Source organism: Podarcis melisellensis (genome assembly GCF_964234715.1).
Source record: "Podarcis melisellensis genome assembly, chromosome: 6".
NCBI lineage: Eukaryota > Metazoa > Chordata > Lepidosauria > Squamata > Lacertidae > Podarcis > Podarcis melisellensis.
Genome location: NC_138538.1, coordinates 68,451,596 through 68,467,887, shown reverse-complemented (window position 1 = coordinate 68,467,887; position 16,292 = coordinate 68,451,596). Strand labels below are relative to the sequence as shown.

At 43.1% G+C, this 16,292-nt stretch overlaps 1 protein-coding gene across 1 annotated transcript in view; it reads left to right on the top strand.

Annotated features, from left to right (window-relative positions):
• The first annotated feature begins 12,049 nt into the window (after nt 1-12,049).
• LOC309372504 (uricase-like) overlaps nt 12,050-16,292 on the top strand; it is a 35,827-nt gene continuing 31,584 nt past the window's right edge. The window contains exon 1 of the mRNA XM_081916139.1: nt 12,050-12,761. Within this exon, the coding sequence (XP_081772265.1) occupies nt 12,714-12,761 (48 nt within the window). The 5' untranslated portion in view covers nt 12,050-12,713. The remainder of the gene's footprint in view (nt 12,762-16,292) is intronic.

The following is a 16,292-nucleotide window of genomic DNA, read 5'->3' as shown; positions in this document are numbered from 1 at the left end:
CATTCTAACACTTACTAAATCCAGGGGTTATGGGTGCCTGTCACCCACAATCTCATAACAATAAAGAGGGCAGGGGCTTTAAGGCTCCCATCCATATTAGATAACTTATTTCCAGATTAGGGCTGCTGCCCAAACCCCCTGATGTGGGACTGTGGGGAGGGGAGTGTTCAGATAGAGCAAAAGTCTCTCTCTGCTTACTTCTGCTGGCTCAGCCAGCTTCCTGCAAATAGCTGCTGACAGAATGAGTCTGTGGGCAGCTGAAAGGCTCGCTGGCAGTTTCCCTGCCAGCACAGCTTGGTGGAAAACCCCGAAATGGAACATCCTGAAGGTGGGGCTCAGCTGGCCCAAGGTCTACTAGATCCTAAATTGCTCTCACAGCCAGTGCCACCGGGCCCAATCCACCTGCTGTTCCCCCTGCTTCTGCTGCTGCAAGTGGCTGGGCTGTGGATGTGGCGATGGTTCTTCTGCTCTACGGAACCTCAGCAACAGCAGCAGCAAAAACAAACAAACAAATAAAAATTGTGTGTCTCTGCCCCTCTTCTTAATATGAGAAACAACTCTTGAAATGCGCTGCATTAATTTGTCAAGCTCAATCTGTGTGTATGTGTACCAGGAAGCTGCGGGGTGCCCTCAAGATCCCTGATTAGCCACGAACAGTTCCTTCTGGTGATGTAACGCTTGTAGCACAATAACTTTGCTGGAGAGTCTCCCTCTTTCTTTCTCTCAGCAAACTGGTCTCACAGGTTTCGGAAAGCTGTACTAAGAAAGCAGTAGTTATCATCCGAAATCGACGCCAGACTCCTAATTATTCATTTAAAGAGAACCACAGAACAGCATCAGTAAGGTTTTTTTGTTTTGTTTTGTTTTTTTGTTAATCTATCCAATAGGCGTTTCTCGCTACGCCTACCACGTAAAAGGAAACAATGTTCTTCTCATGACAGGATGGTACAAATATGCATTCATTTGGCAGAGCACATTTTTGCATGATTTCTTCCTCCCTCTATTTTTTTTTCAGGCCCTTGGCCACATTCCACCTTCACTCGCCTCACTAATAACCCAGTCCGGATGCAAAAGGCTGTCGTGTTTATTTCTGATCAGTTGTACTTTATTCTCTCCAGAAGGGAGAGAGAGAATGTGATGCTAACATCCAAGATGAAGGTCTACCAGGTTTGCATGTTCAGCACACTGCCTTATGGTTGTGAGTCACAGGCAACCTTCAGCCACCAGGAACGATGCCTCAATGCGCTCCACATGCGCTGCGCCAAGATGATTTGGGGCATCACGTGGCAGGACAGAGTTTCAAAAAAAGATGTGCTCTCCCAAGCCCACATTCCCAGCACATTCACACTTCTCTCTCAGCGACGTCTACACTGGCCTGGCCATGCCCACAGAATGGAAGATGGCAGGATCCCCAAGGATGTTCTGGCTTCCGGCACCAGACCCGTTGGCAGACCAACTCTGTGTTACGAAGATGTCTACAAATGTGACCTGAGGAGGCATGAGCACTGGGAGGTATGCAGGAAGAAGAAACACCATGGTGTACTTGCACCAACAAAACTGGATGCCCTAACTCAGGGGCAGACTTTGCTACAATGGTATCCTGAGCTAGGCCAAAATGTGGTGCCCCCACTCTTAGCCCTCATGGGTCCTAAAATCCTCTCACCTCCTTCCCAAAGCTGGGCAAGCGCTAACTAGACTTTGGGAAGGAGGTGGGAAGACTCTGGGACTATGTCAGAGCCCCCATGCCTCCTTCCCATTGCTGTGCAAGTGTGTTTTGGAACGCATCTCTGCTCGGTGCCCCAGTGTGGGGGAACCAGTCGCGCTGCTCTAAAACCATCTCTGTCCAGCTGCAACATATCATGTCTCTCCCATATCGGTCTCTACAGCCACAGCAGGCACCGTAACTCTCCGTCTCTTTGACTTCACTCCCAAAGATGCACACTTCCATTGTCTCCTGAGACTGATGGAAGCCAACAACAACCAGTTGCCCTTAATTTAACCAATGCTGTGGCAAAACATCTTGGCGACATTGCATATTCACAATTATGCCTCTCCTTTTCCAGTGGTAGGAGCAGCCCTGCTACTGGGCAAAGTGAAGTAGCTGCCTCAGGTGGCAGCTGCTGTGGAAGTGACAAGGCGTGTCAGTGAGGTGCTGAAAGATAGAGCTATGTGTATAAAACAGTTTTTGCTTTTGCCCTCTGAGGGAATCTGCTTTCCTCTGGTACAGTGGAAAAGGATGTCTCACTACCAGTGAAGAAGTTAGTTTCAACAGCCAAATCCAGTCAACTTCTGTTGGGGCAGGGGGGAATCTTGACCTTTACCTCAGGCAGCAAAATATATTGGACAAGCATTGTACAAACACAGAAAACGGACCTTAACCTAGCGGCTTCTACTAGTTGGTCCAACATCAGGAAGAACTTTCTGGCAGCAAGAGCTGTTCAACAGTGGAACAGTCTCCCTCGGGAAGTTGTGGACTCTCCTTCCTCGGAGGCTTTTAAGCAGCAGTTGGATGGTCATCTGTCATGAATGCTTGAGTTTAGATTCCTGCATTGCTAGGGCTTGGTCTGGATGACTCTCAGGGTCCCTTCCAACTCTACAATTTTATGAATCTATGACTCTGTGGTCTTGCTGCTGTTTGTGGTAAAGCCACCCTCTGCAAACCACTCACTTTCCTGATTCCTGGAGGGTACTGTTCCAAGATGGGCAAGCCAACTGAGCTGGCAGGTAGGCATTGGGCTGTCCTGGCATTGGTGGGCAGCTGGAATGGGCCAACAGAGTGGCAGCTTCACCTTGCCACCATCCTGAGTTTCACAACTGCAGGCAAATGCAGTGGCCCAGGTAGTTGGCATAGCTCCTTATCTCTGTCTACCCATCCTTTTCTCTGCCACCATGACTGCAGCAGCAGCAGCAGCAGCAGCATTGCTCACTACTTGTCATGGGCCATCATTGCTGTGGGAACATTGCTGCCATCCAGGAAATCTCTGACTCTCAGAGAGTTCATTCAGACCACATTTTTAAAGCAAACTGGCCTGATTCCAGTAGCAGATGGCATGATAGGAAGGCAGTGCTCTATCTCCCCCCCCCCCCCGCAGCTAAGTCTCTGCTGCTTACAGGGAAAGAGAGGAAGAGGATCAAAGTAGCAGAGAAGTTGGCACTACTTCCTGATTCATACTTCCGAGACTAATGCACGGTTCGGAATGCAGGTTTTTTTTGGGTTTTCACACACCTCCAAATGCTGTGATATAGTCCTCAGCTGGAAAAAAAAGTGCATATAAAAATGTATATACGGTTAAAATGTATTAAAAATGCATATTTTAGGATGAAATGTGTACACAGTTATGTATTTTGTGAGGGGAAATGTGAATTTTCGTGTATTAAAAAAAAATCCAGATTGATGCAGGCTTTGACTTATGACTGACAATGTGTGAAATGTATATGGGCGGGAAATAGAATAGGTTGTTTCATTGAATGTGCTAAGGAAGCTGGGCTGCCAACCGGGCTCCTCTTTGCTGTGCTAGTCAGGGAAATGGATGTAACCTGGTGTGGCGGCCATTTTCCTCAGCAGCCCAGCCAGGGAAGTGGGATGGCAAGTCTCTCTGGGTGGTAACGGCAGCACACACACACAACACACTCCCTTCTTGTGGAAAACAAAGATTAATTTTTAAATTATTTAATTCTTAAATACTAAATTCATGGGAGTGGGAAATCCACTCGTTTTTTTCCTCTTTTCAAGCAACGAGGAATCTACCCAGAGTCCACCCAAGAGGGTCAACCAGGCACACGGGGCAAAAACTAGTCAGCTGGGATCTTGGAACGCAAAGCCGAAAATGACTAGAAATAATTATCTTAAATGTTATGGAAAGCAGCAGTTTGGGGGAGGGTTTGGAGCTGGAAAGGAAGGGAAGAAGTTCTCCTCAGGTGTGATTGTTCAAATCACATCTCCAGATTCATTCCTCTTTCATCATTCATCTAAAATACAGGTGGATCACATCAGGACACAAGAAGCTTGTGGGTAATTATCCTGTACAGGTGAGAAGCATAAACTCTCTCACCCCCACCCCCTAAACCATGTCCACTCCCTGGGATGTCTGGGAGCTTGGCTGTGGGAATCTGAGGTGGAAGCATTACCTGAGAGCAGGTAGCTGTCATCTCCCTACCACCCCCAAATTACTGTTTTAGGAAGTTTGGGACGTTTCAGGCTGCTGCTCCTGCAAATGCTCAAAGGCAGTAGGGGACAGGCAGGGGACCGAACTATATTTTCTCCTCATCTTCCACCCCCACCCCCACCAAAAATCCTGGCCATCTTTCTCCAACTGTTGCTGTGGACTGGGAGGCTCAGACAACAAGCATTTTATAAAATGTACCAATCCTTTTCTACTTGGAAGCTGCATACTCTGCAACTAGGGTTGCCAGAGTGTAAAAAAGTATGCACATTATAGAGAAAGTGGACAGATAAACCTCTTTTTTTGGGGGGGGGCTCATAACACAAAATGTCATGGGCATTCAGTGAAGCTCATTTGATCCTTCCTATTTTCACTGAATAAATGTTGGAGGGTATGGAGTGATGCGACCCCTGAGCCAAGGAGATAAGTAACTGTACAACCTTTAGAAGACATCTCAAGGCGGCCCTCTATAGGGAAGTTGTTGTTGTTGTTTTAAAAGTTTAATGTTTTCTTATGTTTTTACTGTATATATATTGGAAGCCGCCCAGAGTGGTTGGGGCAACCCAGTCAGATGAGAGGTGTATATATAATAATAACAACAATAATAATAACAGCAACAGCAACAGCAGCAACAATTGTTGTTGTTTAGTCATTTAGTCGTGTCTGACTCTTTGTGACCCCATGGACCAGAGCACGCCAGGCACTCCAGAACACTGTCCTACCATCTCATCCTCTCTTGTCCCCTTCTCCTTGTGCCCTCAATCTTTCCCAACATCAGGGTCTTTTCCAGGGAGAATTCTCTTCTCCTGAGGTGGCCAAAGTATTGGGGCCTCAGCTTCAGGATCTGTCCTTCCAGTGAGCACTCAGGGCTGATTTCCTTAAGAATGGATAGGTTTGATCTTCTTGCAGTCCATGGGACTCTCAAGAGTCTCCTCCAGCACCATAATTCAAAAGCATCAATTCTTCGGCGATCAGCCTTCTTTATGGTCCAGCTCTCACTTCCATACATCACTACTGGGAAAACCATAGCTTTAACGATACGGACCTTTGTTGGCAAGGTGATGTCTCTGCTTTTGAAGATGCTATCTAGGCTTGTCATTGCTTTTCTCCCAAGAATCAGGCGTCTTTTAATTTCATGGCTGCTGTCACCATCTGCAGTAATCATGGAGTCCACAAAAGTAAAATCTCTCACTGCCTCCATTTCTTCCCCTTCTGTTTGCCAGGAGGTGATGGGCCCAGTGGCCATGATCTTAGTTTTTTTGATGTTGAGCTTCAGACCATATTTTGCGCTCTCCTCTTTCACCCTCACAAAGTCTCATCTTCATGATGACAGCACAAGACATTGCCAGAAAATGCACTTAATCAAAATGTCAGCCTGGTAATGTGTCCTCATCTTTGGCCCATTCATGATTCTTAATGTACTCCATGACCCTGATTTCTACCTTCGGGCTCTTGCGAAAGCTTAAGTAATCATTCTTTAAATGATAGTGTCTACATGAAGTGGGAAACAAAACACAAAGAATGTCTGACTAAACCAGAGTTTCCTGCATTGCTTTGACAGTTAGGGTAAGCCCATTTTTTCCAAGGGAGTACAAGTCCAGATTTCATAAGCTGGGGGAAGGGAGTACAGATATGGTGTTTTTCTTTTATGGCGCAGACATGTACAGGTTTCCCCTCAACATTAGAAGTTCACATGAGGTGATACATGGTTACGGGGAGAACAGATACGGCATGTTTACTAACAGCGCAATCCTATATAGCAGCAAGGAGGGCCATATTTGGTGCTGCATGGATGACATCAAGTGCGGGGCAGGTAGAGAGGCAGGTGGATCGGCTGTGTGACTGACTTGTGGTCAGGGGTGGTAACTTGAATAAAATATTGGGGGTGGGGAGGTAAGCCACGCCCATATAATCAATCACATGACATGGAGTATGCACACCATTTGATTGGTAATGCCCATCAACTTTGGAGGGACCTGCCTCCATCCTCAAATATTTCATGGGGGAACCCAAAGTCCCCTTGGCCCCTAGGAGTTGGCTCCTATGCTTGTGGTTATTATGTGCAGAAAAGATCTTCTGGGAGGAAGTAAAGGACAGGATGTAAGCATTTCTCTGGAAACTGATTTGCATTGTGTGTAGGTTGATACCTATAGTGCTGCAGAATTTTGTGCTGAATATTTATTGCTGAAACTGATGTCTTATCAGATTGTGTGTTAGCAAACAGTTTTTGCAGCGTAGCATTAGCTGGCATAATGAGGCAGGTGATGTCAGGATAGTAAAGATTCTCAGGAATGCTGGTAAAGGCTGATCTCTATTATGTAGGTAGGTATGTATGTCTGTATGTATGTATAGCGTCCTGCCTTGGGATGAGTCGAATACGGGATCTTTCAATTTTAATTTTATCCACACTGACCTTTCTCCCACTCTTTCCAGGCATGGTCTGTTGCTTTAAAGCTCTGTGTCTGAGTGCTCCCCCTTTGCTTGCTCCAGAGCTTTCCCTGTGAAAACCTGCTCTCTAAAGCTCAATCAGAGCAAATGGCAATTTGAGCAGGGAAAGCTCCAGGGCAAAAACAAACAAACAAACAAACAAACCGCTTGAACATGGAACTTTTAAGCATGGCCCTGTGTTTGGCAAGAGCAGGGCAAAAGTTAAGTGTGACTAAGCCCTCAAAATCAAAAGAATCATGGATTAATTAATATCTTCTGCCGCCCAACCCCTTCAAGGAGACCCAATTTTACCTGTTGCTTTATCATTTCTTGTGCTTTATCATTTATTGCAGTGGCTTTCAAATGTTAGGCAGGAATACACTACTGTGTCACAGCCTGATCTAAAGTTGGTTGACACGACAGCAATGCCATCTTTTTTCGGGGGGCGGGGGAGGAAAACAAAAGTCTGATTTAGAGTGCAATCTGAACCCCACCCCTGCTGGTTCTGCAGAAAAGGCAGAGCCATATCCTCCAACATTTCTCTGATGAAAATAGGGACAATTATTGTTGTTGAGAGTCCCATGGACTGCAAGAAGATCAAACCTATACATTCTTATGGAAATCAGCCCTGAGTGCTCACGGGAGGCAGTGGAAGACAGGAGTGCCTGGCGTGCTCTGGTCCATGGGGGTCACCAAGAGTCGGACACGACGAAACGACTAAACAACAATTTTGAAGGAAACTTCTAGCATAGATGCTGGGTGCAGGGGGGCCCTGGGTGCTCCAGCCCACACAACATTTCCCATGAAGGGACCAGGCCCCCCCATTTTTTTGTGCCCGGTTCATGCACACCAAGGAGGGATATAATACGGTTATAAAATTTACAGCATGCTATGGTTTAAGAGAAAACTACATGAAAATGTTATATGGATGGTATTTAACACCAAGTAAATTGGCAAAAATGTATAAATCAAAATTGAATAAGTGTGGGAAATGCAAAGAGAAAGGTGGTGGTGGTCTTGAGGTAAGGTTAAAGCTTACTGGGAAATGATATATAATGAATTGAAAAAGATGTTTAAAATAACATTTGTAAAAATAAAAAAGCAGAAGCTTTCCTTTGGGGAATTATAGGGGTAGAACTACTTAAAGAGTATAGAAATTTATTCATGTACGCGACTACAGCGGCAAGAATGTTATTTGCCCAAAAATGGAAATAAGAAGTTCCGGCAAAAGAAGAATGGATACAAAAACTTATGGACTATGCAGAAGTGGTGAAACTTACTGGAAAAATAAGAAATCAAGATAACAAACTTTTTATGAAAGAATGGAAATGGTTCGTAGAATATTTAGAAACAAATTGTAAACAGATAAGGACATTGGATTATTGTAATAACCTGCAGTTCCATAAGAGTATATAATTAAAGAATAAGTTAGGTTAATTTAGAATACACAGGAAATGATAAAAATAAATTTAAGGAACCACAGAAAGAGGAGGAAGGAAGTCACCAGTGCAGGGGGGGGGGGCGCTGTGGCAACTCTCCACCCAAACAGAGCTGGGGCTGGGTGTGAAGGAGCTGGCTGCTTCTTCATGAGCTAGCCCAGTGCAGGAGAGGGGTGGCAACATTGCTGCCACTTCCTCTCCTCCACTCCGCCCCCAGGTCAGACCTGACCAAAGAGCAAATCTGCCACTCCCAATGAGGGAGCCGGGGGGGCACCCAAAATGTGCCTGGGCATGTGACATCAGTGTGCACCGTAGACATGTTGACATCAGACACACACACACAAACACACACACACACACTCTACACCTAAAATATGATAAGACGTACAGTGGTACCTCAGGTTACAGACGCTTCAGGTTACATACACTTCAGGTTACAGACTCTGCTAACCCAGAAATAGTGCTTCAGGTTAAGAACTTTGCTTCAGGATGAGAACAGAAATGGTGCTCCGGTGGCACAGCAGCAGCAGTGGGAGGCCCCATTAGCTAAAGTGGTGCTTCAGGTTAAGAACAATTTCTGGTTAAGAACGGACCTCCAGAACAAATTAAGTACTTAACCCGAGGTACCACTGTAGTATGCACTGAAAAGTCCACTAAACCATTAAAAAAGTGAGAAAGCAGAAAAACCACATGGCAAACCTGACTGTTCCCTTCACTGCCAAAGCCTGCACATATAAATGTGACTTGCATAATCTTGTTCTGCCACCAGGAAGAGTTTTAATTTTTCCAGAAAATGGAATTCAGAATGAGGCTCTTCTGAGCAGAACCGGCTCAAGGTATTTTACCACCTGAAGTGAATGACAAGAAGGTGACTCCCCACATTCCGCGTACTGATGCTGACCAGCTGAATCTTACTTCAGAGCAACATCCTTACCTGAAGGCAGATGGCTAACTTGGGGGCACAACACTGGCTGTGAGGTACACACAGTTCAGCCTACCAATTGCTTGCCGCCCCCCTCTGCCAGCAGCATCTGCTACCTGAGGTGGCCACTTCATTCTGCCTAATGGTAGGGCTGGCTCCACTGCCTAGCAATTTCAGTATTCTGGAGATACACAGCTTTGTAATCTAATAACACAAAATTTGCTTGATAGGAAGAACTTGTAGAAACATCTTCTAGCACAGAACTGGGCATACTTAAGTTCATTAAAAAACCAATGGCTTTAAATATGTGCCTAAATCTGTTGCAGGTTGTGGTCACTGCCCTCCTGAAAAAGTAGAGCGCGCTGCCATTTTATCATTGTTTACTATGGACAAAGGAAATCTAGAAAACAGCTTCACAAACATAACTAATCCACAAGTGGAACAAAATGCTTGGGACAGAGGATGCTGCTTTATACCAGAGCCTTGCCTTCATCCAGGAGTGACTTCTCTAAATCCTCTTTTCACTCAGTTTTCCATTTTATATTCCTGAACAGTCTGCGAGCATTCCATGTCCACACTGAGCATGCTAGTCCTCACTTGGCTCCTTTTAGCTGTTTTCACATCTTCAGTTATTTGTCTATTATCTTGATGATTTCTGTGCTGCCCTTTACACAAGCCATTGGGCGGTGTATGATTAAAACACGCAAATAAGAATCCATTAAATCCATTAAAAGCACAATCCATTAAAATAGTGTTTCCCAACTTTGGGTCTCCAGCTGTTTTTGGAACTACAACTCCTATCATTCCTGACCACTGGTCTTGTAGCTAGGGATGGTGGGATCTGTAGTGCAAAAACAGCTGAAGACACAAGGCTGGGAAACACTGCATTAAAACACAGAACAGCAAATCACTAAATAACAGTTACTAATAGGAGCAGCAATTGGATCTCTCATTCTGCAAATGCCCTGTGGGAAAGTTGCATTTTTTGAGGACAGTGGTACCTCGGGTTACTTACGCTTCAGGTTACATACGCTTCAGGCTACAGACTTCGCTAAGCCAGAAATATTACCTCGGGTTAAGAACTTTGCTTCTGGATGAGAACAGAAATCGTGCTCCGGCGGTGCAGCGGCAGCGGGAGGCCCTATTAGCTAAAGTGGTGCTTCAGGTTAAGAACAGTTTCAGGTTAAGAACAGACCTCCAGAATGAATTAAGTACTTAACCTGAGGTACCACTGTACTTCTGCAAACCTCAGAACTATCTAAAAAAACCCACCCTCAAGATTTCCCTGAGTCTGCTGATACGGTCCTCTTGTGTGTGGGCGATATTAGTATATGGGTTCCTCCAGGTGAGATGTTTATTCAGCATTCATCCTGATCTGCATACACAAAGCTTACGCCATGGTTGGGCTATGTCTGGTCTTTACTGAACATGCATTCTGATTTACTTACAAGGTGATGAGCATTCACCCTGATATTGCGGGGTGTTTACATGACTTCCCGTTAATCACTCGCTTAGCCCACATTTCCTCCTACACTGAGGTGCATGATTGTAGAATCATAGAATTGGACAGCTGGAAGAGACATCAAAGATCATATAATTCAATCCCCTGCAATACAGGAATCACAACTAAAGAATCCCTGACAGATGGCCATCCACCCTCTGTTTAAAAAGCTCTGATAACAGAGACAGCTCTTACTGTCAGTAAGTTCTTCCTAATGTTTAGTCGGAATCTCATTTCTGCATTGGGCTCCCCGCCCCCAAATTCCCTTAGTCCCCTTCCCAATATTTTGTTTGGGAGGTGGACGAAACTTTGGGTGCCCTCAAGCCTACTGATACCTCCCTCTTGTGTTTGGGCTGCTGTTTTGACTGTACAAGGAACCACACTCAGAAGTGGTATATAGGGAAATATCAGCATCTGTGGTGGGAGTGTCCAAAAATAGAAAGGTTCTGGGGAAATGTATTTACAAAAAATATATCTTTGATTACAAGGCAGACAGTGCCCATGACCCCCAGCACTGTCTCTACTTAACTTGTATAGTCGTGTTATGAGTTCTTTGTTTCTAATTTGCATCATATCACATCTACTAACAGCTGCAAGTGCAACTATTGCAGGGCATGGAAATCACTGCATTTATTAACTATGGAGCAATGGCATAATGATGTAATGGCAAACCGTGTAATTGTAAAAACTGACACATAAATTAAAAGTTGCAAGAGGTCAAAAGAAACACGACACTTTTTGTGCAGACTGGTGTGACTTTAGTGATTACACAAATATTGAGTCATATAGTAGAAAAGAACTCATAGTTTACAGCACAATTTGGTGTGCATGAAGTACAGGTGATAATTTTTTTCCTCCCCCCTCCTTCCCCACATCCTATAAATTCCTGTATGTTCTAATTGTTATTAACACAAAATACATTTTACTTATGATCACCAATCTGAGCAATACACATGCAACTTACATCATTTCCTATCTGTAATGACTCTAATCATTTGGGTATATATAATTTGACACAACTTTGTGAATATATTCAGAGACATTTATCTGGGTGTTTATTGTTGTTTTATTTTTATGTAATTTTTGCATGCCATATGCTATAATGTAAACAAAGATATATCTCAATGCAACCATGTTAAACAGTTTAAATATGAAAATGAATTAAAGCCACATTACCGAAAGAAAGAATTAGTATATAGGATGGTTTTTATCCTGCCTTAATCCTGTCATACTGCATCTCAGAGCACAGATTTCTCCTCTAGTATTTTGTAAAGTGTCAAGCCATACCCCCCAACATTTCTCTGGTGAAAATAGGGACGTTCTGTTCCATAATAATAATAATAACTTTTTTTTATATACCCAACCCATCTGACTGGGTTGCCCCAGTCACTCCAGGCAGTTTCCAACATATATAAAAACATAATAAAACATTAAACTTTTAAAAACTTCCCTATACAGGGTTGCCTTCAGGTGTCTTCTAAAGGTGGTGTAGTTACTTATCTCCTTGGCTCGGTTGTGTGTGTGTGTCACACATAACTCCATACCCTCCAACATTTATCTGATGAAAATAGGGACATTCTGTGATCAAATCAGAAACCAGTACAGCTTCTGTAGATCTGGGACTGTCCCTGGAAAATAGGGGCACGTGAAGGATCTGCATATACACTGATGGATAATGATGGTTAGACTGCTTATGCTCCATACCCATATACCCCTCACTGCTACTTGGCACCAACTTTTTTGTAAAGGTAATTTCTGTAGCAAAAGACACTCCCAGCCCCATAACCACTGTTGAGAAAACATGGCAACCCTAGACTCGATAATATGGAAATTGGCCTTCTTTTAGCTATGTTGTATAATGCCAATTGATTTTAAATTAGCATCTTGCCCTCGGATTTATTTATTTATTTCAATCCAGAATTGCTCAGTCTTTGAAGTCCTGTTACCATTAAGTTTGAAGGTAAACTCCCATTGTTTTAAATACAAGCGGCAGGATTCAACCCTTTGCCTCTCTGCTCCCTTTGTTGTCACGGATAGATTCCTTCATTAAAATTTCTGCCCGAGGCAGAAAAAAAAGAAGAAATGCAGCGCTAGTGAATAAGTGCTGCAATATTTACATCTGTCAAGCCAACCCCTCAATCATCGCTCCACCTTACATATTATGAAGACGACACTTTTTATAAAGCACCGGCAGCAGCTGCCGCAGCCAGAAGATAATTTGAGTCGCTATTACTTTCCTGAGCCATCTCCAAGAGTCGAAAATGCAGAGACCTACAGTGTGTCAGAGACCTACTTCGTGCCACCTTACTGTAAGTCGGATCTCATTCTTAAAAAGCTTTGTGCTTTAGCACATTGCTAAGGACAGGCATCTCAGATGTACATAGATGAACATGCTATTGTAGGCAGATTTTACAGTCAGTGTTTGAATCACAGGGTGTGTGTTGTGTGTGGTGTTTGTGTGTGTGTGTGTGTGTGTGTGTGTGTGTGCATGTGGATGTAAGCACTGGGGATAATGGGGAGTTCTAAATAAAAGGGAAATTCTGTTTATGGCACTGAGGAAAGTTCTAAATGAAAGATGTGTGAATGGAGCCATCAGCTTGGAAAAAGGCTATGGCACCAAACACACATTTCCTTGATGTCTAAAATTCTATTTCCTAGTCTTCAAGTGACCGAGCCTTTCATAGGCAGAGTGTTTGGAGTAGTACTTTCTTAATCATGCCAAACTGCTTATACTGGAACACTCTCCATTCAAGTTCCGCAGATGCCTGTGAAATTAAATTCACACTACAGAGGTTTTAATGGATTATCTAGCTTGTCAATCTCTTACCTAGTGTATTTTTACACCATGATAATTAATGAAATCAGTTTCAGTTTCATGTTCTGTCGTTCATAATGTTTGGCTTCTACGCACTGGAGTTTTGGATATATTTCTTAAAAATGTTTCTATTGAACATTTTTAGCATGATTACAAAGACCATGTAAACAAAACTATAACCAACTGAAAGATCTCGATGAAAGATAGTGAGTTAGAACCACAGCAGGAGTTTTTAAGACTTGTTTGAAGCATATTGAACATACTAGCTAGATAGTATGTGTATGGAAAGAATCTTTACTGACCTGTGAAATGTGACAGAGAGGAATCTGGTCTGACCAAATCTATGGGATAGGTACATTTGCCATGTTCTCTTTTCTAACAACATTGTTAGGTACCAAGACTGCACTGATTCTGGTAATTTCCACTGGTGGTCTAGTTCATTGCAAGCGGCTATGAATTAGTACACACTTGATATAAGAGATCCTTCTTTTAATTTCAAATGCAGTCAAAAGAGAAAGCTTGGAGTCAGACAGGGAGCATATTTTGATTTCCGTTTTTGGAGTAAAATTGTGTTCGGAGAACTAGGCAACTACTTCATCACTCTGCTATGCATGACAGAGAGAAATTTTCACTTTATATTGTAATTCACAGCAAGGAGTATGTGTTTTGTAGACATAATAAATGTCAGACTAGCAATAGGGACTGTGGTGGATGAGTTTCAGGGTGTTTTATCTCTAATGCTCTCTGGAACAGATTTAAGTGTTTGAGCTATGGTGAAATTTGGGTCAGTGTATGATGTTCGGGAGGAAAAGACAACATGGTTAATAGAATTATGCATTCAATGGATTGAGTGGACAGATATATTTTTCTCTCTTTCTCTTAGTACTAGAACTCAGGGTCACCCAATGGAAGTAGATTCAGAAAGGACAAATGGGGTACTGTATCATTCAGTGTACAGTGGTACCTCAGGTTACATACGCGTCTGGTTACATACGCTTCAGGTTACAGACTCCGCTAATCCAGAAATAGTGCTTCAGGTTAAGAACTTTGCTTCAGGATGAGAACAGAAATTGTGCTCCGGCGGCGTGGCAGCAGTGGGAGGCCCCATTAGCTAAAGTGGTGCTTCAGGTTAAGAACAGTTTCTGGTTAAGAATGGACCTCCAGAACAAATTAAGTACTTAACCCGAGGTACCACTGTATAATTAACTTTTGGTGATGGCCACCACACTAGATTGATTTTAAAACAGGTTAAATTATTTCACAGAGGACAAGTCTGTCCATGACTACTGTATTATGTACAAAAGCAGAGGCAGTCTAATTCTGAAAATCAGAGGATGGGTGCATACAATGGGAAAGCTTATAAGGGTTTCTTGGGAGAACCTGGGCAGCAACTGGGGGAACTTTCTGTAGTAAGATTATCTGATCCGGTACAACTCCTGTTATGCAAGTCTACCAGGAAAAAATTCCAATCATCATATGCTATCTGAGTTATTTCTTCACTCTCTAAGGCCGCCGTCCTCAGCACATTTACTCAGCAGTAATTGTCCTGTTGATCTCAAGTGGTAAGCATAAGTAAAGGCGAATGTCACGGACATTTCCCAGAGATTGGAAGAGATAAAAAAAAGTGTGCTTTCCCATTGAATACACAGCAAAAAACATGTGGCATTGCCTCTTAGACATCTTTGTCTGCTTCTGTTCAAGAGTCTGGCTCGTCTTTTCAATATTTTGTTGAAGGCTTTGTGTATCACTGTGTGTTGATCCTCCCCTCCCTGTTTTATTTCCAAATCTCCAAGTCAGATGTGCTACGAGACAATAAGCTATCACATTTTAGCTGTGTAAAATGGAACTGGTGTTTAACATATGAGTCAAGATTTGTTGTTATGGAAGATGGTGAGGAAGCACGGAAAAGAGTTGCCCTCAAATGAAATGGATTTTGGAATGTAGGGCGTGCCTGTGAAATATATAGTAATTTTCTAAACTTGTAGAACCATATTCAGTCATTGGTCTCTGCGAGAGAAAGGCCTTTGTGTAAATACAGTTTCCAGATGTGGGAAATCTTTGCCGAAGCCCAATTCCTCACCCCTTTTGCTGTTCGAAATCCCAGTAAGTCTTCCAGATTTCACAGCATAAAATGTTGGTAGAACTATCACCTGCGTGTTGGTTTTAAAAGTGTAGGTATAAGCTGCAGTTCAGTAAAAGTGGTAAGTTATCAGTTGTAAGAAACATGTATTACAGCTTTTATTTTAAGAGACAGACAGATTGACCAAGTACAGCTGTTTTGTGTGCGGCCACTTCCAAACCCTATACTGTGGTTAATTTAAACCCAGCTTCATAAACGATGGTTTGAAGCTGTCTTGTTTCAAGATAAGAAAGCAACAACAACACAGTTTGTCAAGGCTGAACAATACGACAAACTGTGGCTAATCAAAAATGGAAACAAATTCTGTATGGCCTCATCAGAGGAGGAGGGTGTCTGAGTCCTAGAGAGACTAGATTTATTTCCTTCATGATAAACCATTGTTTATCACGATGTCCAAACTCAGTCAGTGACTATAGTCCAAGATCATGCACTGGGTTTATGGCTGAAGCAGGGATTGTCAAGAGAGGCAGGAAAGGGATTATCCTAGAAGTAAATCTAATAATTTATTACACCACACAATTGTCATTTATAGCTCCTAACAGCTAGTCCTCATGCCAGGGGGATCTACTGCCAGGAACATTTCCTGAAAATTGCAACCTTAACCAGAAATTTAGTTCTTAAACTGTGCATGCTGTGCGTATGGTATTAGTTCTTCCTTGGAAATCTGGCTTTGTATGCTTGTTTGTGGTCATCATTCTGAGAATAGTTGACATTGCTTTGCAATATTCTACACTTAACCCAGTGTGGCAGCACTAGACTCTTAAGCAGATGTTCTTTGGTTTGTAGAGGAGGATCTATCACAGACAGCAAAAAGCTTAACATCTGCTGGTGTGTTGGATTAGGGGTGCAGATGCTGCTTTTTTGTTTTCCTGAAAGACACTGTTT